The sequence below is a fragment of the Dermacentor andersoni genome, chromosome 1 (genome assembly GCF_023375885.2).
Source record: "Dermacentor andersoni chromosome 1, qqDerAnde1_hic_scaffold, whole genome shotgun sequence".
NCBI lineage: Eukaryota > Metazoa > Arthropoda > Arachnida > Ixodida > Ixodidae > Dermacentor > Dermacentor andersoni.
Genome location: NC_092814.1, coordinates 332,529,641 through 332,556,455, shown reverse-complemented (window position 1 = coordinate 332,556,455; position 26,815 = coordinate 332,529,641). Strand labels below are relative to the sequence as shown.

Below are 26,815 nucleotides of genomic sequence, written 5' to 3'. Positions count from 1 at the left end.
CGGAAACTGCACCACTGAAACTTCACGCAGCAGCAAGGGCAGCGAGCTTCTGGTGGTGTTGGTCACAGTTTCGTGCGTAACATGGTCACTTCCGGATAACGCGAACTGCTGTGACTTGGTCTGCGGCTTCGTATCTACAGCGAAACATCAATCGGCGCGCGGCGGCGAGATGAGCTTCCTTTTGTAAGTTATTCTGCGCTCGAGCGCGGACTTCGATGGGCTTGAACAGCACCTTTGCACGCCTTTGTTGTCTGGAGTTGGGAAGCGCCGTTTTGCCGTCTCTCGCGAGCTACTATTTTCAGTGCGGTGATTAAACGTCGGTTGATAGGCTTAGATCAGCTGAAGTTGAGCAAACAAGTTACGAGAAAGCCCCTCTACCTTCTGCGCCTTACACTGTGTCGTGATTTGTAACGGAACTGCACATGTATACACTATGAACTGTACGTAGACGTCGCGCGCAAAGTAGCCAATCCCTTACCTGCTGTGTTCGTTTCGGAGCGCCTTCATGTTCCGAAACGAACTGAGCGGGTTTGTGATGTTTGGTTGTTACGACTGAATGAACGTATGTTGCTGCAAGCTTGACCAGAATTTTGCGTGACTGTGCCAACATTTACAGCAGGGTTTCATACTTCCTGTGTTTCAGATATGCGCGTACCAAGGAGGTTACTCGTGTCGTACGCAGTATGCGTAATTCATACTTTCAGCTAACGGGTACTTTTGCTGCAACAACTGGCGATGTTCTGGCTTGTACAGATAACCAACACCGATAGAATAAAGTGTGCAAGTGAACATACTGTTTTAGCCACATTTCAAACCATGTTGATGCATGTAAATACGTACAAAGTGCATTATACAACGAGACGGACAGGTCCTGTATTGAACTGTGGTCGTTGTGTTTTATTCACTTTCTTTACTTGCTTAGCACACTGATCTTGCATTTGAGCACTTGCTGAACACCTTGCGAACTGCCTGCATTCATTTTCGTTCTGAAAGCTTGCCTCTTGTGTCAGACACGCCTGTTGAAGTGCAGTCGACGTCCGTTTGGCAATGAACTGAAGAAGATGGTTTGGTGATTGTTGAGCGTTTTAGTTTTCACTTCGTCAGTAGTTCTTTAAATAAATGTTCAATTTTGATAGCGAGGGCTAGTGTCCTCGGTCAGGTGCGTCAGCTCCTTTCCGCGCTTTTTGGCGAAACATGTTCCGTATAAGGTAACAGGAAAGCGTCTACGAGGTCTGTTGAGCGCGGTGCAAGTAATCGCACGCGCTCGCGTCGTTTTCAAGAAGTTTTGGCAAACCGTTTCGGTGAGGAGTCATGTGAACGAAGCCGGTGTGCGCGAGGTGACGTTAAGCCGCCGTCACACTTCAGTACACAACGCGCGGCACGTATGGTTGCGTTTTCTTTACCTACGCGCGACTTTTGGTGGTGAAGCCCTGCGCTCTTCCCCCCGGGACCATTACCATCCCCACCAGTGTGTGTACAAAGACACGGCGCTTCTCGTGATAAACTTTGCTGACCTGTGCCCGGCTGGCGGAGGACAGCCAGTTTCGTTGCCAAAAATAAGCCGGCCGAGCGTCGACTCCCCGTTGTCGAATGTCGGTGGCACCCGTCGTGAGGCGGCGACGCCGCAACATTGTTGTCAGGAGTCGTAGGTGCTGGAGTGACATTTGGAAATAGGCCGAAGGCAGGATGCGGTGTGGTGCTGCATTCTGGATTTAAATGCTTGCAATCGCGGCCGACGACTCCCGAAAACTGCGAGCTTGCAGCGCGACGGCTTCCTGTTGAGCATATAACACGAATAATTCGTCGGGTAAATATTTGATAAATATCTAGTCTTTCAATCAGCGTAGCGTACTCATGGCGTGTTCGTCTGGTCGTTTCAGAGCACTCCAGCAGTGGTTGAAAGGTCGTGTAAGCATTTTATGAACCTTTACTGTCTTGTAGTACAACCTTGGTGATGCCACTACAGTGCTATGAAATGGCCGGTGCAGTGCCATCAGTATTTGGGTAATGTAGTGAGGTGCGCACATGGGCATCACTTGTTGAGAGGTGATGCGACGGGAAGTGGGCAAGTGCAGCATTATACACTGCATGTGCTGCCTCTGTTCAAAGCAGCGTAAGCAAATGGAAAGACTGCAGAAACTGTTATAGCGAGGAAAAATGTGATGTAAGCATAACTAATAATAGTATGAAGAGTGCAATATAAGCTTGTATATAAAACTTGTAAGTGTAAAAGGTAGAGGCACTATAGTGACTTGAACAGAGCATGTGAAAATGGTGATTGAGAATGTGGATTACTTAGGATGCCACATAAGAACTTTGTTCATATTTTTGTAACTTCAGTGGTGCTTTAAGTCTACAAAATGCTGGAACTTGTGCACACTGGAACTAACTGTTAATAGAGGTTAAAGTGTATAAAAGCTGAAAGCCTGCCTCCATGAGCTTCAGCCATGTGGCTTTTATCAAGTTGCTTATGTAATACGGTTGTCACACGGCGCACTCTTGATAGCGATCAAGCCCGATCTGGATCGAATTTCTCACTCACGATTGGTTCCTGTGCACAAGGGAGCCAATCGCGGTCCAGTATTTCGATCTGGATTGGGCATGATTGCGATCGAAAGTGGCCATATGACGCCGGTATAAAGGAATGCAGTGACAGGAGGCTGCAGTAAAAGTGAAAAGCTTGGCTAGTTAAGGTTACAGTTGAACCTAAGCACTGAATTAACTAATGAAGACCCTGTGTGAGCAAGTACACTTGGAAGTTTATTGCTTGTTTGTGTTGTATTTCCCAGATACGATGTTTAGCCTCGACTGGAGTCTTTTGTCTCTATCTTTCCTTGCACGCTTAAAAGTGTTGAGACTGAGTAGTCCCACTTTCACCAGTGCCTGTTATGTCTCTTCCTTATCTGTGTTCCCTCGGGCTACTTGATACATGCTGCACTGTGAACATGAGCCATAGTCCTGAAAAGCAGAGCTCAGAATCAATGAGGTCATCTTCCCTGCTATCGTAAGGGTTGTCTGGCCACAGTCTGGCAAGTTCAGTCAAGAGCAGAGATGAGTGTTATATTTGTTTAATAAATGTGCCTGTGGGTAGAGACGAAGAGATAAGTTTTTAACTTTGTTTGAACCCACTCCTTTTGCATTTGCATACTGCTTACTGTGCTGCAGGTTGGAGAGCATTTTATAATGTGAAAACTTGCAACTGCTGTATGTGTCATTTAGATGTTCAAGGAATTATTGTGGTCTAAATTGTGGTCTAAATAGACTTTTCACCTGCAGGATATTTTGGAGCCAGGACATCAGTTTAATGTAGAAATTTGCATCATGTATCCTTAAATATTTTTAATGTATTAATTGAAAAAAAGAATTGTTTTATTTCGTTCAACAAGCACTGTCCGTTTAGTAGTGTATTTGTTGGTTGTTTGTTCCTTGTGCATTTTCTTCTATATGCAGTTGGGCAAGCTTCCTAATTTTATTTTCAGTGAAGGTCTGTTGGCTTCTGCCAGTTTGGCATAATTTAATTTGGCATATTTCTCAATTCACTAATTCAACGGTTTTGATTGGCGCCCTTACAAACACCTGTGCAGGGGAAAGGTTGTTGATGTAATCTCTTAAGCACAGAGCATGGTGTCATTTAACGAAGAAAGGAGCCATGGCCAATTGCATACTTGCCTATCGGCCGCACTACTGTTCAAACATGCAATAGCAGAGTGACTGAGAGTTGAGCAAGTTGGTAGGGATTCGTCTTACTGAAAGGCAGGCGTGGGAACACCAACACAAGGTTTTTGTCTTCCTCCTTTTTCATCATCATACGACCATTCAGTTCATAGTCGTTGATAGTTTGAATAGTTGATAGCTTGGACCACCATTTAAGGGGGAGTGAAACTTTGAAAAGTGGTATGGAAGAATTGAAATCAGAGTAGTCATGAACATGGTTGTGCATTTTAATTTCTTTATATTGCATCAGTTACAGTTTGGCTGTCTATAAAGCTGAAAACCTTTATAAAAAACATATTTTATTTTATAGCATTTCCATTCTTAGGGTACTTCACACACTTTCCCGGGGCTAGCTTTCTGTGTATCTGTTTCTAATCATTTTCCCACCTACCTGGGTCACTGGGTAGTTCATGGCCATTTGGTAGTCAATCGGATGCTGTGGAACAAAGTTCAGTCAACCAGCGAACCGTTTTGGGTCACAGAGTATGTGGCAGTTAGTACATATGTGCCACTCTTCAACGAACCTTTTTCATAGAGACATGGGTCACTCACTGTAAATGCAGTAGTGGGTATGCACCACCGATTCGATTCAATGAAACTCTAACTAACAATGAAACTATTCAGTGAAACTCTGACGCCAACTTGGAGTGCTGTGTATGTGCCACTTGTTCTGTGCTGGTCTTCAATGAACGTCTTTGATGCCAACTTGGGTCACTGGATATCTGCCAGAATGTGTGTGCCGCTCTTGAATGCATGTGTAATGAATCCTGAATTGAATGATGATTGTTCCTGAATAATGAATGTCTAATGAACCCATTGACCCAAGTTGGCATCAAAGAGGCTCATTGAAGATGAGCACAGAACAGATGGCATATACCCAGTGCTCCGAGTCGGTGTCTAAGAGTCTCCTTGAGCAGCAGTACCTGCCCAGTCCTGCATCAACAGTCACCCAAGCCGGCATGAAAGAGGTTTAACAGCAGCACATATGTACACATTGCCTTATACTCAGTGGCACAAGTTGGTTTCGAACCCTGTTCCCTCAGCACAGCAGCCCAATGCACTACACATTCGACTATAACTACCCTGCAACCCAGGTATGTGGGAAAAAGGTTAGAGACCTACACAACCCTCGGAAAATGTGTGAAGTACGCTAAGAATGCTAACATCATTAAAAGAATTTCTTTGATGCTGGGCAGAATCAAGCCCACTTCACACGGGTTCCTCAAGGACAGCAGCCCGACACTTTAGCAGGCTGTGCCACAAATGCACTGGGTATGTGCAACTTTTCAGTGAACCTCTCGCCAACTTAGGTCACTGAGTATGTGCCACTAGGTGTGTGGCAAGAAAAGGAACAATTCTCAGTGTCTGCACATACCAGTGCGCCACACTTCTCGTGTCAGAGGCCATGTGCAGACTTCTCGGCAGCGCCACTAGATTGTGCAACGTGTCCAAAATGAAGCACCAGAGTGGAGCCCGGCTACCGCATGACACATTTCTGAGCGTTCACACGCGCCGTCATGCCATGCTGTTTGAAGGCCACTCACAGGCTTTGCAGCGGTGCCGCTAGATGGCACAGAATGACGCAGAATAATTGTACCAATTATTATTTTAATGCTTTTGTTCAAGATTTATTTCATAACAAATAAAAAGCTGGCTTAGGAAAAGGATTTCCTTTACTTGCTGTTCCTAGTTTTGGCTTTCTGGTGTCCTTGTCTAGTTTTCCTGGCCCTGTAACAAAATGACAGCGCTACTTGGCTTAGCAACACAAGAGGAGAAGCTCCACATGTGCAAACGCATTCACGTAGCTTTGGCTATGCTGCCACAGAAAGTTGTCATCGGGTGTATTGCAGCTCATTGAGGTATCTTCTGCTGTTTGTGCAGTTCGTGGCTCTAGGCTTGTTGAAATGTATAAGGTCTTCTAGTTTATGGGGTTTATAATGCTAGGCATAACCTTGAGAGACAGAAAGAGAGCGGTTTGGATCAGAGAGCAAACGGGTATTGCCCATGTTATAATTGACATTAAGAGAAAAAAAATGGTGCCGGGCAGGTCATGTAATGCGCTGGTTACATAACCGTTGGACCATTAGGGTTACAGAATGGGTACCAAGAGAAGGGAAGCACAGTAGAAGACGGCAGAAGACTAGGTGGTGCAAGAAAATTTAGAAATTCGCAAGTGCTAGTTGGAATCCATTGGCACAGGACAGGGGTAATTGGAGATCGCAGGGAAGGGCCTTCGTCCTGCAGTAGACATAAAATAGTCTGATGATGATGTGCCTTATGTGTTGCCTAATGTGGATATCTATTAATGAAGCATCACTCTGCTATGATGTAATAGTTCTGCGGAAACCCTCAAGGTGGAGAGAAGTAATTAATGAAGGGAAAAATGAACTGGTGGATGTCTGATTTTCCCCTTCATCACTCTGCTATATTTAATGCCAAAATGTCTACTGCTATGAGCACTTGAATACTAATTAGGTGTTTGCTTTAAAATTGTACTACCCTGTACATTAGAAGGTGCAGCAAGGCTTCTAGATCCTAAGATGCACAAATACTAGGAAGGTAGTAAGTCTTGGTTGCGCAAAAAGAGTACAGTTTGCCGATTGTGAACATGTGTTGTGTATAGAATCGCTTTGTCTTGTGACAAATATGTTGGACAAACGGAATGCTGTTTTAATGACAGGCTGCATGAGCATAGCAATAATGCTAAAAAATGAGATCGCAGCTGGTGGTTTTCTTCCTTCTCATTGCAAGAGCTGTGGCTACACACCTGACTTCAACAAATGTGCAGTTATAGGACATCATCATAATCAGCTAACATGTGAAATAAACAAAGCTGAAGCTATAGCAAGATTTGGACAGATGTGTATAAGCTCGCAGTCTGTAGCTTTACCATGTGTGTTGTTTGCACTGAGTATACAGTAAACTCTCAGTTGTACAAACGTCGGTTGAACAAATATTTCAGAATAATGAATTGTTAGAAAATCCCCGGCGGTTTTCCTAGGCATTCTATGAAAAAATATTCCAGTTGAATGAATTTCTGAATAGCAAATATTTCAGTTGAACGAACTTGATCAGTGGACCCAGGCTCATTTTTCAAATCAGTTCAACTAAGTTTTGTGCTCTGCAGCGCTAGCATAGCTGATGCCCGCTGCCCCCAAATCACCCCTCCACCGGCAGCTATGTGCAGTGTGACAGTGTGACAGTGAACTCGTTACCTGTGCTGAACTATCAGATCTGGAAATTGTTTCCATTGTTCGTCCCAAAGAAGAAGAATGCGACGAGGAATATATGCAATGTCAGAGGCAGGTTCAAATCCTGTAATTCTAGCCTAGACTGTAGGATGCCTTGGAAAGTTGCAAGACTTCATGTCTCAGCAACGAGCTTTGCCAGAGGAATTGCTTAAAAACATATTCTCTGGACAGCTTTGTTACTTCTTGTGCTTTAGGAGCACCAGCGCAAAAAAAAATATATTTTTTTTTTTTTTTTTCTTCAAAATGAGGTAGGCAGCAACGTAACTGTTACACACTTAGCATATATTGATGTACATAACTCCATAAATTGCATTTCACACTTTTAACTCGATGTCTGCTGTGCCCTATGCTGTTCCATGTTCTAGTGAATATTCAGCTTAGTGGACTTTCAGTTAAGTGAACTATTTCCTTGGGTCCCTTGAAGCTCGCTTAAGTGAGAGTTCACTGTATAAGCTTTCACAGGGCCATGGCGGCCATGTTTCGATGGGGGTGAAATGCAGAAACACCCATGTACTTAGATTTAGGTGCACATTAAGGAACCCCGGGCAGACCAAATCATTCCGCAGCCTCCCCCCCACTACGGCATGCATGCTCATAATCAGATTGTTGTTTTGGCATGTAAAGCCCCATAATTGAAATTGAGGTTCACAAAATCAATCACTTGGGACACGTGGCATCCCCCTGTGTCTCCTGTTTCGTCGTGCTCATCTTGTAACCTTAACTCTTTCTAAGGTGTTCTAATTTACAAAAACATTGTAGAGAGCGTTTCAATTAATGATTCAAACTGTGGGAAGTGCTTTAATGTAGTAATTTTGTGTGTAGATGGCCATTTAGAAGTCTAAAAAATATGTCATATCCAGAAAAGTATTATAATATCCACGAATAAGAAGACTCAGGGATTTTTGTCGAGCTTCCTTTATTTGTTTTCAGATTTTCATAGGTCATCATTGAATGTAAAGGAGGGGAAAAAAATCCTCTTTATGTTGATGGACATTTTTGCAATAATAATTTTTCAGTATTGTTGCTCACTCACGAGAGTTAATGAGAGTCATGGTATTCCCTGTGCATGCAGCGGGGGTCGCTCCTCAAAGACCTTCAAGCCAAAGAAGAACATCCCAGAGGGCACACACCAGTATGACCTGATGAAGCAGGCTGCAGCCACGCTGGGCTCGGGCAACTTGCGGCTCGCTGTCATGCTGCCCGAAGGGGAGGACCTCAATGAGTGGGTGGCTGTCAACACAGTGGACTTCTTCAACCAGATCAACATGCTGTATGGCACGGTGACAGAGTTCTGCACCGAAGGCAGTTGTGCAGTCATGTCGGCAGGCCCCAAATACGAGTACCACTGGGCCGACGGACAGACAGTCAAGAAACCCATCAAGTGCTCAGCCCCCAAGTACATCGACTACCTCATGACGTGGGTGCAGGACCAGCTCGACGACGAGGCCCTGTTCCCCTCCAAAATAGGTGTGTGGCCACTCGCCACTTTTTTTTTCATTGCTTGTGCCCACAACACTAGGAACAGCAAGGATAACACTGTTTTCTGCCTTGTCAGACATGTTAATGCTAGCGTAGTTATGGCTGGTACTGTGGGGTTGCTACCTTCTACCAACACAAGAGTACCACAAATGGTTGGCAAAAGTTGAGCGAAACCTTGGCATGGACCGACATGTTGGAACTTGAGGCACCATAGCACTATCAGGGAAAGCAGTAACAATTCTAGATTGCATGATGACAAGTGCAGCCTTAACCACACTTGTCACTCAAGTTATTCTTTTGTTTATCAAGCCAATATTCACATGGTTCATGCTTCCTGAACTGTAGAATACAATAATTGCTATATGATTTCATGGATTCTTGTTCAAGTGCTTTGGTCATACTGTACACATCAAGCCAAGTTCTTTTTAGCCAAACCAAATCAAGTTTCGAGAACAAAACTACACATTTACACGTGATACACAATTCAGCATGTTTCTATAGCCGTGTTCGCCCTTTTGATTTCAAAAGAATGTCTCTAATGATGCTTCAACAAAACACACAACAGTGCACAGTGCAAGTGCGGGCACAGTGCAGCAGGGAGCAACTGACAGCCTATTCCCATTGCCGTTTTGCATTTGCCTCAACAGGTAGCAAGTTGCAGGATAAACCAGTAGTGCTTGTGTGGTAGTGTTGGCGCACGCTCATGGCACAGTGACTCAGCAGCATTTCGTATCACGGAGAGACCACCAAACTCTGGTTACTCACTGGCAGACTCGCACACATAAAGAAGCACTTATGTGCACCAGCTTGCAATGTGGGATGTGTCAGCTCTGCCGTTGCACTTATTGCCTCAGAGACAGCGCCGCTTGTAAGCATGAACATACATTCGTAATATGCACAGAAAAAGGCACGAACACCAATCATATATATATATATATATATATATAATGGAATTTTGAACACTAATTATGGTGCACTTTACAGCCGACTTACATAGGTCAATGTGTAGTCTCGTGGTGGGACCACAACACTAAGTACAAAAGTTTCACACTCAGATGTTGCAACATACTTCTTTCACAACTTTTTGTGCCAAGTTAAAATGAGACTTCCTATTTAATCCACAAATAGCATGTTCAATTCTGTCACTATAATTTATAGCCTTCTTCATTTCTGCCAAAATCTCATGACACGTTCTGTGCAGTTGTCAGAAAGGGTAGCAGAGTTTCTGGCTGGGCAAGCTAGTGCATACTTGTGAAGCAACAGGAAGGCAGTCTCATCAATTTCTTCCCTCGTGTAAGCATCAGTTCAATGGTTTCCTGTTTGTTCTCAAATACTGCTGGGAACCTGCTCATGAATATTTTCTAGCAAAAGAAATTTGAATGAGCCTTGGATCAAGGGAGTAATCTTTAGTCAAATGGCTGCCACTTCCTCTCTTTTTCGGCATCCAGCAAACAGTGTTGAAAGCTGTGCCTGTGTGCAAGGACGTTTTCCACGCTCTACCTGTCATCACATGCAGCCTTTGTACGAGGGTCGTTCAAGTCAATCCGGGACTTTTTTAAAAACAAATAGAAGAACAAATTTCAAAGTGTGAGAAGTGGATTTATTTTTCCACATAGCCTTCAGGTACAGTTATACACTTATCCCAGCGTTTAACAACCGCCTGAAATGCTTCGGCATAGAAGGATTTATTATTACAATAAAACCATTGTAGGACACCATTTGTCACTTCATCATCAGTGTTGAAAAATTTTCCTCCTAGGAATTCCTTCAGAGGCCCAAACAGGTGGAAATCACTTGGTGCTAAGTCAGGAATATAGGGGGGGGAGGGGTAATATCTGCCAGCTAAGTTCCTAGATTGTTTGGAATGTGCGTTGAGCGGTATGCGGTCGTGCATTGTCTTGCAAAAAGACCACATCCGTTGTGATCAAACCCGGACGTTTCTTCCGTAAACTCTTGTGCACATCACGCAGAACACGGCAGTAATACTCACTGTTGATAGTGACACCATGGGGTAAAAAAATCAACGTGAATAATTCCCTGTTTATCCCAAAATACACTTCCCATCACTTTACCAGCAGACGCAGCTGTTCGAAATTTCTTGGGGGGTGGTGATTTCGTATGCTTCCACTGCATTAATGCTCTTTTGGATTCTGGGGTGAAATGGTGAACCCATCTTTCGTCACATGTCATGATGCGATTCAGAAAATCCTGGGCTTCCCTTTCGTAGCGTTCCTTCAGTTCTCTACAGACTTCAACTCTTCTCTGTCTATCAAAAGCAGACAGCTGTTTTGAGACCCAGCGTGCACTTATTTTCCGGAACAACAAATGATCATGAATTATTGTGTTCACTGTTCCTAATGACAGATTACACACCCTTGCAATTTCACGACAGGTTATGCGATGATTGTTCACAATCAGCTGCTCCACACGCAGAATGTTCTCAGGAATGACTATTGTGAGCTGTGATCCACCACGATCGCGATCGTCAGTAATAGAGATACGGCCATCTTTGAAACGCTTACAACATTCAAATGTCTTAGTGCGACTGAGTGTCACATCACCGTACTGAGCCTGAAGTCATCTGTAAACTTCAGCAGGTTTTACGCCCTCGTTAACAAAAAAACTTCATCACAACACACCGTTCCACATAGACAGTCGCACTGTTGTCCGCCATCTTGAATAACAGTCTATCCAGAAGGGCCAGAAATGAGCGCCGTCTACCAGTAGCAGAACACAGGTGCCAGTTTCTACTGCATACAAAACCTCCAGCCTAGGCATCCATTTAAAATGGGAAAGAAAAAAAGTCCCAGATTGAGTTGAACGACCCTCGTATAAGCACTATTATGAGATTGTGCCAAGACCTAGCAAGCTGGAAATTTCAGCAAAAAATTTCCTACATCTAAGACAACTCTTGACGAGGACAGGTTTGAGTTTGATAGATTATACCTACTATGGCTGAGCGAGCTCTCTTAAAGGTACCAGTCCTGCTTGGATCAACTAATGTGTACTGCCAAGCTTTGTCTCTCTGAACACCGAGTGAGGGGTTAAATTTAACCACGATTGCGTCACCTGTGCACGCAACACATACATGATTGAGTAATGTCTTCTTTCCTCTACACAATGATACCAAAGTGAGATATGTGACAAGTACAGGTGCAAATATATAAGCAATAATGCTATAACAGCTTTTCATTACATGTGGTATTAGCAAGCGAACCCCCTCTGACCAATTTTAGACTTTTCACATTAATAGCTGCATCCCTATATTTGAAGTACATAGCAAAGATTATTTGCTTATTTATTTATTTATTTGTTTATTTAAAATACCCCTGAAGGCCCTCTGTAAGAGGGTATTTACATAGGAGGGAGGAGGGCACGCAAACATACTCTTGTAACAATTTGTTAGAAAAACATGACAATATACGCAAACACGACTCTGTGTAGTAAAATCGAAGTTCGGATAAAACCAAATTAGCACATAATTAGAAGAAATTATAAAATTGAAGCACTTAGAATTCAGAATACATCAAAGGCACTCAAAAGAGAATTGGAAACAATAGCAGACAGCGAAGGTACCAGATGAATGCAATATAGAAAACAACTTTAAAAAAAGGTACATTTTCACACTGCACACAGACTTCACATTCTGATATACGTACTCAGCATTTGTTGAAATTTATCGGGGTGAGCTTCAGTAGCAATGTCTGATTGTAGGTTATTCCAGTCAGGTATCGTTCTGGGTATAAATTATTGTGCGTAAAGAGCTGAGTGACGCACTGGGTGGCTTACTTTAAAAGGGTGATCTCGGCGAGGGAAAATGACAGAGCGTGACTGAAAGAAGTCATCGTGCAAACGCTCGGGATGATAAAGTTTATGAAAGTGTGATAGCCGTGTTGTCGTTGTAATGATAAGGCATCCAATTTGGCTCGTATTTTTAAAGATGTAACACCAGAGTACGGGAATAATCTGAAAAGATCAAATGAGCAGCACGGCTTTGCAAAAGTTCAAGGTTACGTAAAATGTAGTCCTGGTTCGGATCCCGGATGGCACATGCATATTAAATTTTAGGCATGATTAATGTAGTATACGGAAGTTTAAGTGTGAAGGCGCTTGCCTTAGTCTTTGTTTGATTAATCTAAACGTGCGGTTAGCAGATGCAAGAGTGATGTTGATGTGATGATGCCATGTAAGATCAGATTGAAAATTGACTCCTAGGTATTTATACTTGGTATTAAGCTCAACAGTATTATTATCAAGAGGGTATGACGTTGCAATGCGAGACGAGGAGCATGTAAATGACATGCATTTAGTTTTAGTACAAATTAGGGTCATTTGCCAGTCTGAACACCATGTATTCAATGCATTTAGGTCTGATTGCAGTGCTTCATGGTCAGTGTCAGCAGAAATTTTACGGTAGATAACGCAATCATCGGCGAATAGTCTTACTCAGGACGACATGCAGTTAGGGAAATCGTTCATATGGACTTGAAATAGCAAAGGCTCAAGCGCACTCCCTTGTGGAACACCGGATGTAACTGGAATAAAGGAGGAGTTGTAGTTATTGATATTTGTGAATTGGGTTTGATATGACAAGAAATATTTTGTCCATGCAATGACTTATGTGTGAATATTAAGATATTTTAGTTTCAGTAGTGGCCTTTTGACTGGTAAGGAACACAGTCAAAAGCTTTAGAAAAATCTACGAAGATGGCGTCAACTTGCTTACCAGCATCAATCCATAAAAGCAAGTCATTAGTACATCCAGCTAGCTGCCCATCACATGAATATTCCTTACGAAAGCTGTGCTGATATTTAAAAATTATGTTATGTTCTTCTAGGTATGTTATTATTTGCGAATGTATGACATCTTCAAGTAGTTTACAGATGGTGCTAATTAACAAAGTGGGCTGGTAGTTAAGTGGTTATGAGCGATTGCCAGATTTAAAAATTGGTATGGCCTTGGCTGTCCTCGAATCATTAGGAATTTGGCCCGATGACAGAGTTTGCGAAAAAGAGCGTACAAGATTTCCGAAATGCCCTGTGATGGTAGAGATTTTAGCTGAGTAGTATATATGATGATTTAACTATTTTATTTAGCAGTGACGAGTACCTTCCTAATATCTAGAAAGACAATACTTGTATGCTTATCACTTGGGCTAATTGAAGACAACTGCATTTGGAGCAGTAATGCTCTGCAATGCTATTCATATGCGAAGTGGGTTGCCAGAGCTTGAATTTCTCTAAATTTCATAATTTTCTCTTAATACATACTTTTGATTTTATAAAAAGGAAACTTGTAGCAATGTTTTTGTGGTTGCCAAAAATATGTATTGGGGGCTTTACTGTGTTTCACAGTATTTTTTTGTTTGGTTTTGTATCATCATGTTGGCTATTAGTATAGAGGTAATTTTGCCAAACCACTTGGGTACACTGAAGTCCATTTGTAAACATTGGAGCTTTCTCTACCACATCAGAAACACCTATTGTTCATCTTCATTATTGGTGGTATATAAAACCAGCCCAGGTGCAAATGTGTGGGCATGTGGTTATTAGAGCCACACATTTTTTGGCTTGTCAATATTATTATCAATGGACTGTACTGTATGTGGACTTCTGTCATCATTGGTAATGAACCTTGAATATGATTTCTGCCTTTGAGGTTTGTCACTGGCTGTGTACTAACTTGTGTCCATGTGACATGCAGGTGTGCCCTTCCCCAAGAACTTCTTCTCAATCGCCAAGACAATCCTGAAGCGACTGTTTCGTGTCTATGCTCACATCTACCACCAGCACTTCTCAGAGGTGGTGCAGTTGGGTGAGGAGGCGCACCTCAACACCAGCTTCAAGCACTTCATCTTCTTTGTCCAGGAGTTTGGGCTCATCGATCGGCGGGAGTTGGTGCCTTTGCAGGAGCTCATCGAAAAGCTTACGAGCAAGGACAGGGACAGCAACCCGTCGCGCTAGTACATGCTGTCTCCCTGCTGCTCTTCCTATCTGAAAACCGCCGTGGTGGTTTAGTGGCTAATGGTGTTGGGCCGCTAAGCAAGAGGTTGCGGAATGGAATCGTGGCCACGGCGGCCGCATTTCTATGGGGGTGAAATGCGAAAACACCCGTGTACTTAGATTTAGGTGCACGTTAAAGAACCCCAGGTGGTCCAAATTTCCAGAGCCCCCACTACAGCGTGCCTCATAATCGGATCGTGGTTTTGGCACGTACCACCCCCTCCTTTTTTTTAAGCTATCTGAAACACATGCCACCACTACTTTTGCCCACCCCCACCACCCGTATTGTTATTCTGCATCTGCAAAGACTGTCTCTTAGGCTTGCTGCCAGCCAGTGTTCTGCCTCATGTTGTCCTTGAACACTGCTGGAACACCCAGGTGTTTGCCTTGAATGCTTGTCGTCAGGGAGAGGGAAAGCAAGGACCCTCGATGGCACCTAGATTCACTGCACTGCTGTTGCCACACTGACACTTTTGACCTTATCTTAATTTCCTAGCATTCTGCCCATTATGCATGTTTCCACAAGGCTAGAAGCACGATGTGCGATTTTGAAGAACATTGCTTTGAAACTCTGATTATGTCGAATGCGGTGCCACCAGCTGTTGGAGGGACTGCAGGCCACCTTAGTTGAGGGAAGCCTTTGTGTTCTTTAAGCGAATTTCCCTATGCCACAGTCGCGGCCACACTGCTCGTGCTTCTGTGCAAACGACCAGTTTCGTTGTTGTGTGCCAGCCTGTTGTGCCACTTTCCACTGGGGTACTAAATCGTCCTTTTGTACTTGCTGCTAGGCTGAATCTGCAAGGGTTCAGAAGCCTGTTATATACCCCACTTAGGCGGGCAAATTTAATGACTCTTCGAGCGAGTACAAATTGCCACAGGGAGTGTCACTTTGGTGGCGCGCTGCCAGATGAGAATTGAAAATGTAATTTGGAATTGGTGGCAGTGTCTATTGGTAAATTAACTTGGAGGTTGTACCTTTGTTATTTTAGGCAATAATTGTAAAGTAACATTGACATAATCAGTCATGAGTGAAGACAAGATGGTAGTGCATCCAACACTTGTACGACGCGCTGTTAGTTTGGGAGATTTGAAAATGATGGAAGCATTGATGCCTAAAAAAGAAGATGCCTTTTGTTAGCTGAGGAAGAATGACTCCTTCCAAAAGCAGCGACGTTTAGATCATTTGAAATCTCGAAAAGGTGGTTTAAGAAGCAGACAACCCTGGCATTGTATATTTATTTTTGAAATGCTACTATGGAGGCTTCACACATGAACACAGTGAAGTAAGTTCAATGAACACACTAACCTGCGAGTTATTCCTTCAGCGAGCATCACTAAATGTTTCCATGTGACAGCCTGCGAATGACAGTAACAACATAGTGCACTCCCTCAAGGTGACACTTACGCTAGTTTTCTCAAACGATCCTCGACTCGAAGCTCTTCCTCCACTCCACCAAGTTGAGCACAGCGCCGCTGCCCATCAGCTGAAAAACGCGCTACACTTCTTAGTAATTGTGGTGGAGTGCCAATAAAGTGCAGTGACAGCTTCTGTCGCAGGGTAGCACTGCGATCAGCTTTTTTGGGACAAGGTGGAGTTTTGAGTGGAGGGTTGTACTAGAATACAGGGGTAAATTTGCCTGTATAACAGGGGTATAACACTGGGCTACACACACTGATTTATCTGTCAAGGTTTTCTCCAACATGGCATTGCCACTTAAAAAATATCTTAAGTACAGCCACCAGCCTAAACATTTTTTACTATGGATGACTTTTTAGCTCACAGAAAGCACGACCAGCCATGCTGATAGTAATCAAGAACTGCAGCACACGGTTCTCATCTGTGATGTAGTTCCCTGGCATTGATCTTGCACTGTTTTGCCTAAATGGTTCGTTTCACAGCAAAATTTCTATTGAGGTCGCCTTTGCGCATTGTGTAGGTGACACATTTGAGCCTGTGACTACTCCTTACTTCTCTATTGGCTTCTACTCGTGGTGCTTGTAAGCATTTCATTCCATGCACCCTCTGCTCTCTACTGATGTTTATGGCAGTCTCATTGAGAATCTGCTTGTGGAGTTTCCTGCAGATCTTTTCCATTATGTTTGACCATGCAGAAAGGTCTGCTCAACAAAGGAACTGAATGAAACTTGTGCTCAGTGAATTGTTCCCTGCTGCACCACATGTGAATCGCAATTAAACAATTTGTTTAATTTTATTAATCCACACAGCTGTAAAAAAAATCATGGACTTGTCCTGTGCAAGGAATCTGCAGGTCATCAACTACAACACCAGAGTATATGCGGAGTGGAAGGCTTAACTAATTGAGGAAGACCTCTCTCTGCTGTCTGACAATTGAGCAGTGCCTCAGCATGGTGCCCACTCCTTTTGCCTTGCTTACAATCTTGGGACTTGTCGCACTTCCGGGATCTCTGGGCTTTCCTCCTCCGGTGTCCTTTGCAAGCGTTGCGCTCAATCTCGGTTTGTGCACATTGGACCTTACTGTCGCTGCGCCATGATATTGTACAATTTTGAGCATCCTCACATGCCCTCATGATGTCCTCACAGTGAGGTAGCTGCAGCAGGCAGCCTGGCTGCAATGTGACAGATGCAGCCATAATAATGGCTGCATCTGTGCCTGATTGCTGTGTGTCATTGTCTTGCCACTTCAACTTCTGCAGGGTGCAAAGTTTATGGGAGCGTGTTTGTAGAACACTGCGCGACTGCTGCCTCATTCACTCACTCTGGCAGGCCTCCCACTGTCTTTGACGCTGCCGCTGATGCAGGGCACTACACGGTGTGTACATGCTATCAAGGTTTTCAACTCCACATACAGTCGAATGGCATTATGTCAAACGGTCCCATGATCACCGAATAGTTTGATATATAAAATTAAGAGTGAAACGGGCGAATAAGCACGGTGGCTTAAAAGAAAGCGTCTCAGCGTTGCATAATGCAGCTTTCTTAAAGTCCTCTACACCACAGTGTGTTGTGCTGAAGCACATCAAAAGGGGAAAGAGGCCACTACGTTGCAGTGGCGATTTAGGCCTCTTGTTTTGGGGCCATGGCCCCCTTTAGAGCGTGCGAACAAAAAGGAATTGCAGTCAGAGAGCATGGCATGAACCCTTCCGATGCATCACTTGGGTGGCTTTAAAGGGGTCATTTCAAAAAAGAAATAAATTGCAGGGGTGACTCCAAAATTATTGCCTTGACTTCGATATGAGCAAAGCAGTTGGACAGTAAACCATGAAAGTTCACAGCTATTGTTATAGAAATAATTCAACACCAAGAAATGCGAACTTCAATAACATTGGCTTGATAAACTAATAATTTCTTACAGCTAGGGCTGCACTTGTCACCCCATATAAAAGGGCTTAAATTGTCACAGAAACGTTGGAAACAGTTCTGAATGACTGCCAGTGCAGTTAAACATCTCTGTGCTCGTACAGGGGCTGGAGACTGCATGTGCACACATGTATAAGGAATACATGTTAGTCCCCATTATGATGTTGTATATGGGGTGCACAAAGCTGGTGAAAGAAGGGCTCAAATCGCCACAGCCACATCGAAAATAGCTCTGGAAACTAGCTAGTACACTTATCAGGCGTCTCAGTGCTTGTACTGTGACAAGAGAAAGCGGTTGCGTGCATTTATGACAAAACTACTGTCCTGTGGTAGTGGCCCCTTTGCACTCTTTACGTGCTTCACTGCAACACATTACGTACGCTTGACTGCATAATGTAACTGTATTGAGGCGAAGCCGACTTTGGGGAACCGGTTGCAGAGTTTATTCATGCCCAAGCAAGTTTAATGTCAAAATTTTTAAATGCATGCAGTTCTCGGGGTTATTTGACACCTGTTCGATATAAGTAATAATTCGATTTATCAGTGTTTGATATGACATGGTTCAACTCTATACTGCTTGATTTTGGGAAGTTGCTGCAAGCAAAACACCAGTTGTCAAGCAAGTCGTTAGTTGTCAAGCAAATCATCAGTTGTCAGTACCGCTTCATGTTGTCCCTTCCTTGAAGTCTCGTGTTGTGCTTACGGCAACTTCCCCAAAATCATGAATCACCAACTGGCCTACACCCACACTCTATGTTCTAGACTGCTGTCGCCATAAAAAAACCATTGGTGAGGTCTGAATATTGGAATTTCTGTCCTGCAAGCTTTCTTGTCTATCTTCACAGCATTTGTTACGTGGAATAAGTTTTATACACTTTTATGCTATGCCTTGAGAGGCTTTCACCTGTTCTAGAGGCTGATAAAATCAAAGAGATAAATTGAGTACTTGCCTATGTGAAAGTAGCATGTGCATGTAACCATGATCTGTCATAACGAAACATAACACAGTATCCCATGAGAAAACATTAGTGCGAAACAACCAATGCAAGATGTGGGGTGCATACACTAGTTTTGTTTCCTTGTTTGTTGATTGTCTATTTAGCACTCTTCATCATATCTCTTAGATAAGCTCAGACTCCAGCCAACAACTTAGTTTACATTTTCCCAGAGTTTAGTGTGTCCTAAGCACCACCCTAGTGTTACTCCATGTTGTACGTAGTTCTGGCTCAATCCCTAACTTTTGGGCCTGCCCGACAGCTTTCTGCAGAGAGTTGAAAAGAGTGGTGTGTGCCTTAGAAGCACCTGTCTCATTCGTTAGAAATGAAATTTTGCTTAATGGCACCAGGGTGCGTAGAGCAATCTGCAGTCCACCTTTCGTAATACTATTGTTCCGATTTGTTGCTGCCGAAGCATTGGTGTATTCATTTTGGGAACCCCTGCCCAAGCTGGATGTACGTAACGCTCCTCCTTGCCGGGCAACACTGTTGGGAGGTGATCTAGGTGCATGCCAGGACAATTTCAGTGCACTGCTGGCTCTGTGTTGCTTTGTTGGGTGTTGTTGCTGAAAGCCTGTACAAGTATTCCCATTATGCATTTTCAAGCGTTCCAATATAGCCTTATGCATTACAATTAAGTGCCGCTACACTTCAGTAGCTTCATTGCACAGTTCTTGTACATATGTGCATAAGTGCTTGCATATGTAGATGCTGAAAAAAGAAGTGTTCCAGAAGTTTACTTCTTTACTTGCTCTCCTTGAAGCCTTTGGTATGTGGAAAGTTGTGAAACGGTCTGTGTGCTTGACATGGCTTGGCCCATTGTGTTGCAGGTTAGTAATCTCAAAGGTGTGGTGCTTACAATATTTTTTGTAGGTTAGTTTCATGTTTACCAGCGAAACATCTGGCTTGTCCTGCTTTGAGTTTTCTCTAAAGTATGCTGTGTTTTCACAAACATGACGCAAGGTTTTTTCTAGAATATCGCTTCGAAAAAGCTCCGTTCTCCCCCCCCTCTAGTCCTCGATAAACTTCATTCCCTGATTTTTAACATATGGCAGGCTGAACCACCAGGTGACTAATCTTAACGGAAGCTCCAGCCTCACAATGGCAGGAGACACTTACCTGAAAATAGCAAGAGTGCAAGTCTGCAGTGATGAGTGTAATGGTGGCCATGTTTCAAAGGGGTCCAACTGCAGTAACAACTTTAGGTCCAATAGACCGACCTACTGCAGTGATGTGCATGGATGTGACATTACTGCATAAGTGGAACTTCTTCAGCCTACACACATGTTGCCTCTTGGCGCAGTGCTCCTGTTAGGGCATTTTAATGTAGCATGGTTCTGTTCTAGCAGTTAGCAGCGTACATACGCCAAGGCCCATGCAGGTGGTCCCATGCAGTACCTCATCACTGTGCCATGCTCGGGGGCCCTATTCTAAGCTCACACACACAGTTGAAGTATGGTATAAACGTGTCTTCCCCCCTCTCTTTTTTTCCCTGTGCCAAGTAGTTGTGAAGTAAGAAACCAGCAGGAGGACATGTTGTTGGGCTAATTGGTGCTTGCTTAGCAACAATGTAGTGCTGGGGCACAACCACAAAGAAAGACACATAAACGTGTCATAGGCACTATTAACAACTTTTGAAGGTGCTACTAAAAAAATGCATCAGATCCAATGTGCCCTGTTGGAATCTATATAGCCAGCAAGACGCAAGACTGTGTTCATGTGCACCTTCTCATCTGGCTTCAAGGATGCCCCAAACAAGGCACTTTGCAATGCTACCTTTGAAGGCAACCACTGTTATAGGGGTTGAAAGAGACAAGCTGGCTTCCTGTGCCATTTGTTTGGGGTACCCGACATCCCCTTGGAGGTGCAGATGCCAGGCGACGCAATGCATGCGCAGCGCGAGGCCATCACCTCCAGTGCCCTCTCTCCCTTCTCATCGCAGCTCTCCACATCACAGCCTCCTCATCGTCTCCACCAGCAGCCAATGACTTGCATGCACAGGCTGGCTTCCCCCCTCTACCTTCCACTGCTGCGAGCGAAGTAGTATGAGCCATCACTCCTAGATGATATCACCATCCCGCAACCAAGTGTGAGCTGTTCGGCGAGAACACACTAGCAGCAGCCACGGTTGGCAAGAGAGGCACAGGGAGTTCACAAAGGGAGCTTCACTTTAAAAAGTTTAGTAGCGGAGATGATGGTGGGGGGGGGTCTTTCTTTTTTCTCATTGTGGTTGTGTCTCAGGCACTACGTTTGTCACCAAGTAAGAAACCAGGTCACCATTTCCCTTCATCAATGAGCATGTTACATTCTGAGGTGTTTGCAAATGGTAGAAATGGTGTTGTGCAAAACGCAGCAGCAAGGTGGCGACAGCCAGTATGCAAGTGTTCACATGTTGCAGCGCTAACATTGGCACCAAATGTTTTTCAACTTACACACCCGTGTCTGGAGGAGTAAGTAGTACACTGGTGATGCCTGTGAGGCAGACGTTGGTGGGGTTCAATGAAACCAGAGCAGGTGCTTTACATCTGCTTACTCATGCTAAGAAAGCCAAGGAATGCAGTGTCTCTAAAAGGAAATGGGGGAGAGTGCATCAAAAGTATCACATTAACTTGCACACCATTAAGGCATTGTCAGAGTGTTGCATTGAGTGACACTTTGAGGTCTATGGGATGTGGACAAGGTATGAATAGTTAGTTGAAGGGGTGTGATTGCCGAATGTACTACGTAGTGCATGGAGGAGGGGAGATGGAGGTGGTACAATGGTCGTCTGAGGTGCGGGCTTAAGTGTGGCATAGAATAGCAAGTTGCTTAAAGCTTTACTTGAATTGTGACTGCCTTGAGCCAGTGACCTTTTGTATTTCCAAGTTGTCTGAAGTGCCCCGTGAGGTAGCATTCATGGTCGCACCTTATTCATGTATTTTTGCAAATGTAGTAAACATGTGAAATGCTTTTATATTTAGTGATAACATGCATGGCATTACATCAGGAGCACATGATCATTTGGACGCATGCAGCATTCTTCAGGTCTAGCTGGATTTGTTAAAAGTTTTTGATGGGTCGTTTTCTTTTGCATGTACAGTTGACTTTTGTTGATTCGACCCTGACAGAAGCGACAGAATTGATTGAATTATTTGGCGGGTCGAATTAAACAAAATGCATAAAAAACACCTCTTAATTCATTTAGCAGCATTTGCCAGAGTCTAACATGCCTCCCGAATCAAATGCATGCTCACTTTCTGTATGTCTAAAATAAAAACTAATGTAGGAATTATATAAGAGCACCTAAACTAAGTAGAAATCTAACAGGCACTGGATTTTTTTAGCAAGAAAGATGTGTCGCACACTGGTGGCCAGTTTCCTAAAATCAGCTTCACCGCACCATTTTGTAAAGTCAGCCTCGCCGCAATATATTCCTGTTATGCGGTAAAGCATTGCACTGTGCAGACAATTTCCAGCCCAATCTTTTAAAAAGGGGGGGGGGGGGGGGGGTCTGTGTTAGAATTGGGTAAATACCGTAATTGGACAATTGTGAGCTACGGCTATTGCTTGAACATGTTCCTAGAGCTGGCCGAAAATACATTTTTGATGGGTGATGACGCATGTAGCGCATTCCCTGTCCCCTAAGCTCCGCCGAGACAGACACTGCCACTAAAGGGGTTGGCTATTGGGGTTACATAGAGGTTAGGCACATGCATGCCGACTGGCGCAGTCGGATTTATTTGATGAAGGCCAATTTTAGGATCGAAATAATGAAAGTTTGGGCCTATAGAAATGTATGGGCACTGGCTGGGACCTTCAGTCGGGATCGAATTAACAGAAGTCTAGTGTAGTGCTGTTCAATATTGATGATTGTTTTTATTATTCAAGGTATTCTGATTAGTCATGGTGCTTCTCAGTCAAACTTGGGCCTTATGCCAGAAAAGCCTACAGATCGACAATATTTATGATGGTGATTGCACAGTGTAGAAGTTTTTTAAATTGTTGTAAACTGCCACCATACAAAGAAAAAAAGTCTCATGCAATGAAGCTGTCCTGTCATGTGATTATCGCGGTGTGCAGAAATGAAGTCAGCTATACAGCGATGTTATAACTACTGTGAGTATTTCATGAGGATTATTTCTGTGGTATGCACATATTGCCCCCCCCCCCCCCCCCCCCCACACACACACTCGCATATTTTTTACACTTCTAGAAATTTACCTAGGAAACATTGCATTTTATGAATGTCACTGCACCCAAAAAGTGATTTAATATTGTGGCTTACTGAGATAGGGCCAGTGCTAAGAGTGCATGAAAACCAGTGTGCAAAAGATGACACAATCTAAGCTAGTTCTGTGCATATCTGTGCACGGACCTTTTTGTAAGATTGAAGTTGCACAGATACTAGATTTAAATTTTCTTGTTAAGTGGTTGCATGCCCCTGAATTGGCAGTGTAATGGGTTGGGGATAAAAGTATGGAGTACATACCTCAGAATTCTTGCTGCTTGCATGGGCCACATGGAAAGCTAAATTTTTGAGAGCTTCAATGTTCCAAAAGCTTCTCTTAGCAGCTGTACAAGCATGTGTGCAAAGCTGTGCATTTTTTTTGGTGCTCTCATTTTCCAGGCTATTTTCATTTGAAACAGTGCTTGTTTTGTACACATAGCAGCAGGTTGGATTGTTATATTTCTTCTAATGCAGTTGCTGTACTTTTCATTCTTCATTTTTAGCCTCAGATTTCTGATGCTTGAAAGCGACGTTTGCTTTTTTGCCTTTTTGTTCTCATTTATTGGGAGGCCATCAGGGTAGTGAATGTGGGCAGCCGTTGTGTGAATCTGGCCATCCGATAAAAGAAATTGTGCTGTTTGTGACTGTCAACTTTCCAAGAAGCTGTTGCATGCTTATTTCTTTGTGGGAAGGCCATAGTAGAAACTGGCGGCTGTGTTTAAGAATCCTTGTAACAGTTCTCGGTGAGCGGCCCAGGAACTTGTGTAGCAACCTTGCCAGTCCTTTGCTCTTGCTATCCACCATTGTGGCTGTGATTTGGTTGGGTGGAATCCCAGTTTTCTTACTTTGTGATGACCTTGGGTGTCCCCCATTTTCACGCTGTGCGCAGTGCTTCTCATCTTGAGGGCCTTATGAAAGCTTTGAGGGGTTTGTTCCTCAGTGAAAAGTCGATGGTCACCTGGAGCGAAAAGAACGAAAAGATGACTGCTTATCTTGCCACATTCTGAGGTTGGCATGCTGTACAACATTCTTAATTATGCAGTGTTGTGCTGTGTGAACTGAAGTTTTAAAGTGCTATGTGATTATTTTTTTTAACATTGGACTTAGCTATTCTACACCATGGTAATGTCATGTCTTTTTCATTATTTTTCTGGTGGGCACTTGCAGACCATCACTGTCATGTGGTCATTGTGTTTTAACTCATTGTTGTGTATTGTCGTTGCAAAGTATGTATGCTACATTGTTTTTGTTTGTTGTGAATCTTGTTTTAGAAAGTTGTTCCTTGAGTGGTTTTTAATCGATGCAATTCTGGTTGGGCATGGCAGTGGCTGATGACTTGGACGCTGAGGAGCCTGTGCCCTTTATGTGCATAGGCTGCTTGCTGTCAGAGTTAAGCACAAAATGTTTCTTGTTCTTCCTGGCGTAGTACTCTGTGCTCTGTACTCATGTGCACTCGAGTGTATTGTTCCACTTGCTGCTGTTGCAGTTAGGGGTGCACTTGTAGCTGCAATTTTGGAGCTGTTTCAGTCCTGACTGTCCCTCAGAGAGTCCTGTTCCTTACTGTAGTCAGCTTTTGCAAGTAATGCGTGCTTTGGATTTAAATTGCAGTGGTTGTATTTGTACACCAATTATACTGATTGCTTGTTTTCACGCTCTCAGGACCACACACACGCACCCCTCCTGCGCCTTCTCACACACACATTGAGGCTTTTTCATGAAAACTGAGGAACAGTAATGGTAACTTGACCTTTACCAATGTACAGGAAGGATCTGCGTAGAAAGAAGCAACTTTCCCCGCAAGTTGCAGTCCTTTAACTGGCTTCAACACTTTCCAACATTTATAATGCTGATGTGTGCCCGACTGAAAATTGCATGTCGAGTGCATCAAATTACTAGATTTTCTCTTAATTTGCTGCCCCACTATTGTTGGTACTTGCTGTGAAAGCTAGAAACCATTGTTGTTTTCTTGTGGTGTATGGCATAAAAGGCACGAAATTATGTGAAGAAAAAAAAAAAGAAATGGAAGAGCTTTTTCCAGTACTGTCTTTTTTTCTTCTTTGCATAGTTTCACATTTTACCCCGCCAGAAAGTATGAACTAAATAGCCCAGCAACAGTAGTAGTAACGAGTCTATTGTATGGCTGCAGCTATATAGGACTCTTCCTTGGATTTGGGCTCAAGTACAGTGAACTAGGGTAAAGTGCTGAATGTGACGACAATTCTATGTAGACGTATGGCTGTATTAGCTCCCATGCCTCACATTTTTGGGGGTTTTGCCACATACTGCACGAAGTGACCTTACGTGACATGTCTGCCGTCAGAAACGGTCAGCCCTGTGAACTGATATTTCTTCCATGATCTGCCAGCAACCTTCAAACCCTGAATGAACAGTGTATTTTCCTTTTTTTGTAAGTCTGTAGCACAGAGGCAAAGATTTTTTTACAGAACTCAATTTTGTACGAGGCAACGACGCAGCTGCCTTTGAGGCATTGAGCTGTACACCTTGACAGTGCATGCTTTCCTTTTGTATGCTGCACAGTATGGGACATCACATTCACATGTGTTTGATAAGCACCTAGGATGTAAATAAATTATTTGATATATGATTATATTGCCCAGCTTGTTTGACTGTTTCCGAACCACAACTCTGAAATCCTGAATGACAGCCTTGGCTGTGGAAGATCATCAAAGTGCCTAGAGACACAAAATACAGCGTAAAGCAACAAGGACAGAATAAGGAGTATGAATACTACATACACAGTGCAGATGGTGCAGTGCAGTTTTGTATGTTTGGCGTTCCACAGTTTCACTTGCATGAGCTTGGGTTCTTCAGTAATGGGAACCTAGTGAATCCATCTTGGGAAGGTTGCTGCCATTCGAAATTTGAGTTCGAAAAAATATTTAAGCACGAAGTTTACAATAGCTCAGCAGCAAAAACATATCGTGGTTCTGTAAATGGCATACATGAGATTGTTCAAAGCAGACAAATTCGATATGTCGATTTATATCTTACGTTAATTCGTTACATTGTGTACAAGGGCTCTGCAAAGACTTTCCATGTGTAACGTATCAATTTTGTCTGCTTTAGCTGTACTGTTAGACCATGTTCACAGAATTTTCATACTTTTTATTGCTTAGAGTTGCAAACTTCGTAGTTTCGTTTTTTGAAAATGTGCGATTTTCGGCCATTGTTAAAAAAAATGCAACAAACTTCGTCAAATTTAGTGCATTGGTTGCCGAGAAAAACGAATTATCATTTTACACGTATTTAGATAGGCGCACCCGAGCTACCTCTTAACATGTGCGCTGTTTATTGAATTTAAGTAATTGCAGACAAAAAATAAAAGGTATTACAGTAACAGCCGAGAATATTCTTAACTCTGTACCCAGGCGAATTCAGTTTGCAGCAGTAATCAAGCAATGCATTGTTGTAAGAAGTCTGGGAATGATGCAAATTACTTCCCCCGGCTTCGGAAGTAATTTATTTAGCTTTCCCTGAGCTGCTGTCTGTTTGCCATACAGTAACCTCGCTTGAAGTGAAACGTATTATGGTGTACAGCAGCACGGATAAAATGTTCGCTAAACTGGCTGGTTCTGGTGTAGCCGAAACTAGGCATATTACTTAGAATTTGTCTAGGCACTTCGCGACAAGGTTGTCATTAGCTTGCCAAGCTTCACCTGCTTTTTTACTGGCGCTTCGCCGTGCGACTTGATATTAATACATAGCGTAAGAAGAAGAAAGCCGTCGCCGTAGTTTATGCTCACTTTCAAATAACCCGCTAAAATGAGCTGGTGGCGCTCGCAAGCGCGACTCTTGGTGCGGTAAT

The 26,815-nt window shown here is 43.4% G+C and overlaps 1 protein-coding gene across 1 annotated transcript; it reads left to right on the top strand.

The window, feature by feature from the left end:
* Window positions 1-25,594, top strand: mats (MOB kinase activator-like 1). Its single transcript, XM_050166911.2, has 3 exons — window positions 1-183; window positions 8,038-8,432; window positions 14,149-25,594. Exons 1-3 carry the CDS (start codon window positions 170-172, stop codon window positions 14,406-14,408), a joined length of 669 nt encoding a protein of 222 aa, XP_050022868.1. The 5' UTR covers window positions 1-169; the 3' UTR covers window positions 14,409-25,594.
* Window positions 25,595-26,815: the final 1,221 nt, after the last annotated feature.

Coding starts and splice junctions, on each gene's coding strand:
- mats (XM_050166911.2), top strand. Junction 8,433..14,148: donor CCTGTTCCCCTCCAAAATAG/GTGTGTGGCCAC, acceptor TGTGACATGCAG/GTGTGCCCTTCCCCAAGAAC.